Below are 2864 nucleotides of genomic sequence, written 5' to 3' on the forward strand. Positions count from 1 at the left end.
AAAGTAAATCATGACACCACATAAAATATAAAAAGGTGTAACAAATTATCCAGTTTAATAAAATAAATGAACACTAATAAAGTAACAACTGACTCCAATATTTTTTTCCACATCATGCTAAAGTTTTCAGACTATGAGCCATTCACACTGCCACAAAGGACTGATTATGAAAAAATGATGGACCGAATTAATAAAACGAATGAGAATGATCTTTTACAAAGCCTTTTTTATTGCCAGGATTGGCATTGTCGATGTGGTTAGCTAGCTAGATACTGAAGCTGTGTAAAACTTTATAAAGGAATGGTTTTACAAGCTTAAAGCGAAGATATATATATATATATATATAAAATCGGCACTGGAGAAAATGTATGGTGCAGTTTACTGTCACGTCTGCAACGTGACTATTGCACATCTGTACATTGTGATATTACAACAGAAACGATGTGACGTGCATCCATCCATACAGTATTCTTCATTTACACCGATTTACAATGCCAAATGCTTTTGCATGTTCCAGGTAAAATGTTGGTCCAGATCAAGTACAACGAACAGCAGAAGTGTGTGAAGCTGGATTGCATTGAAGGGAGGTTTGACTTTATGCAATTTCCCCTAAAAGTTTTTTTTTTTCACTCGATTAAAATAACTAAGAATTTGATTAAAATCTGATAAATTCTGTGTATTATCCTAGCTCTCATGTTGTTGCCTCATTTCTGTATATGCCTTTATCATATGTTTTATAGAAGGGGATACATTGAAAAAAATCATAAAATTTAGCTTGCATCATAAAGATATATGTATTCAACTCATTTCAAGTCATTTGTTGTGAAGCAAGAAAGGGTGTCAACTTAAAAAAACAAAAAAAAATTCAGTCATTGAGAGATTTTGCTTGCCACCTGATGCAAAAGTTATATACAAGGATGCAACATGGACAGAAGTCGATGCAGAAATATTCAGCGACCTCAATGGACAAGGCAATGTGGTGCTGACTGTTTTCTCAAATGATGGTGAGTTTTATTGAATGTGAAAGAAGTCTAGTGTTATCAAGCAACTCAGGATAAATATGATAAATTAGCTATTTCTTATTTCTGATTCTTGTGCTGGTCATCACAATATTTGTAATATTTTAATACTTTAATTCTTTAGAATTTTCAGACTCTTTGTCTTCCATATCTGTGAAGTCTGACAATAGCAACGGTTCAAGTGCATCGACTGTAATCTTAGATGAGGTCCCTAACAAGAGACAAAGAAAAGAGGACACATCTGCACTGTCTGCAAAACAGGTTAGAACAAAGCTTTTTACGTGAGTCTCCTTAAGGTTCTGTTCACCCAGAAATGAAAATGATGCAAATGACAGAATTTGTAGTAATTTATGAATCACCAAGGTCATTTTTTAATTTTATTATTATATTATTTTTTAATTTTTAGTTGGTCGAAGATGTTCTAAAACTGAAGTCTGGTGGTGAAGCAGTACTACAGGAGTATCAAGAAACAGAAACCCTTACAGATGCCACAAGAAGACAAATGATGAACATACTGGTGGCTCACATGATTGATACACATGGGTATTTAAAAAAAAAAAATTTTAACAAATAACTGCATGACCATTGTGTAAATTGAGACCAATTTGATATCTTCCCTTAGGCAACTCTACTAAAGCTATCAGAGAACAATATGCTGTTGGAATAGTGATGCTGTTCCCTTCCCTTAGAGATCCATATTCCAAGAAAGGCTATGTAAGTCACTGTCTGCATGACCCTTTCATGTTATACTTGCAATGTTATTTCTGTGACATAGAAATTAGATTATTTTAAGGAACACTTTTATGATGCTGCAAGCAACACAGGATACATTGCTTGGCGTATGAAAACAGTCCACAGGAAGATTCGACAAGGATCTTTGCCACTAGACAGCCCTCGTGATGTTTCTCCAGGAGGCCCAAAATGCCAAAGGGCTACTAATTTTGAAGGGCAACTTCATGGGGATGCTTGCAGAGAGGCCATGTCTTTGCTCAACCATACCACAGACAAGTCCCTAATATTCCAAAAGATGAGAGAGACCTTTCAGCATCGCCAGAAGCTTGTTAAAGATCCAGGCTCTAGTGCTGATATCCTCTCCACCTTCCCAAGATTCCTAAATACAAAAGGGCTGGTAAGTTTGGAATAATATGTTTTCAAAGGCATGCATGCAATATTTGAAAATATTGTTTATATTTAATATCTTCTTAAAGGTGGATCAAGACTTCACTCTCCTGTTTGACGCTGAGACATCCTCCAGGCTGCTTCAGAAGTGGGACACGTTTTTCAGGCCAAATGTCATTAAAGAGGCCAAGCAACTTACTTCAAAAGCAGAGCTGAGTCAGTTGCTGCTCTCAGCAGAATGTCCTGAAGGAAGTGACCTTCATGAAACAAGTATGTTGTATTTGATTCACTTGTTTTTACGCATTTGCTATATTTGCAGTTACAGTTACTATATGTTTTGTTTTGATGACAAAAATATTAAAATTAGCAAACTTCACAACCTATGAGATTGGATGTTTTCCGGATTAATAAAAAATAATTAAATAAATTACACCACATAAAAAAAGTCTTTAAAAAGACTACATAAACACATCAGGTGAATGTTTAAAATGCTCTCTATTCTTAAACTTAAAGTATTTCATTTGAAGTTTTACATTAATTAATTCATGTGAATTTCGTCTCCAGTCTACGACCAGGAAATGGCATCCCTTCTTTTACGGATACATCTCCTTCCACCATCACACCATCAAGTCTCCAAAAATCAGTGCATGTGATGCTGCTGAAAGACTTCATCTTTCATAGGGTATTGACATTTTAATATTGTGTTTTGGGTTGCTCAAACATGGA

At 35.1% G+C, this 2864-nt stretch overlaps 1 protein-coding gene across 1 annotated transcript; it reads left to right on the plus strand.

The window, feature by feature from the left end:
* Nucleotides 1-1178: 1178 nt before the first annotated feature.
* Nucleotides 1179-2408, plus strand: LOC107718367 (uncharacterized; the record flags this gene model as incomplete). The annotated part of the gene is made up of 5 exons (XM_016525413.1): nucleotides 1179-1280; nucleotides 1426-1562; nucleotides 1664-1733; nucleotides 1813-2148; nucleotides 2228-2408. Coding segments are annotated over 5 exons (826 nt in total), but the record flags the coding sequence as incomplete, so codon positions are not given.
* Between the last annotated feature and the right edge of the window lie 456 nt (nucleotides 2409-2864).

The sequence above is a fragment of the Sinocyclocheilus rhinocerous genome, unplaced genomic scaffold, assembly GCF_001515625.1.
Source record: "Sinocyclocheilus rhinocerous isolate Xijiao unplaced genomic scaffold, SAMN03320098_v1.1 scaffold11413, whole genome shotgun sequence".
Taxonomy (NCBI): Eukaryota; Metazoa; Chordata; class Actinopteri; order Cypriniformes; family Cyprinidae; genus Sinocyclocheilus; species Sinocyclocheilus rhinocerous.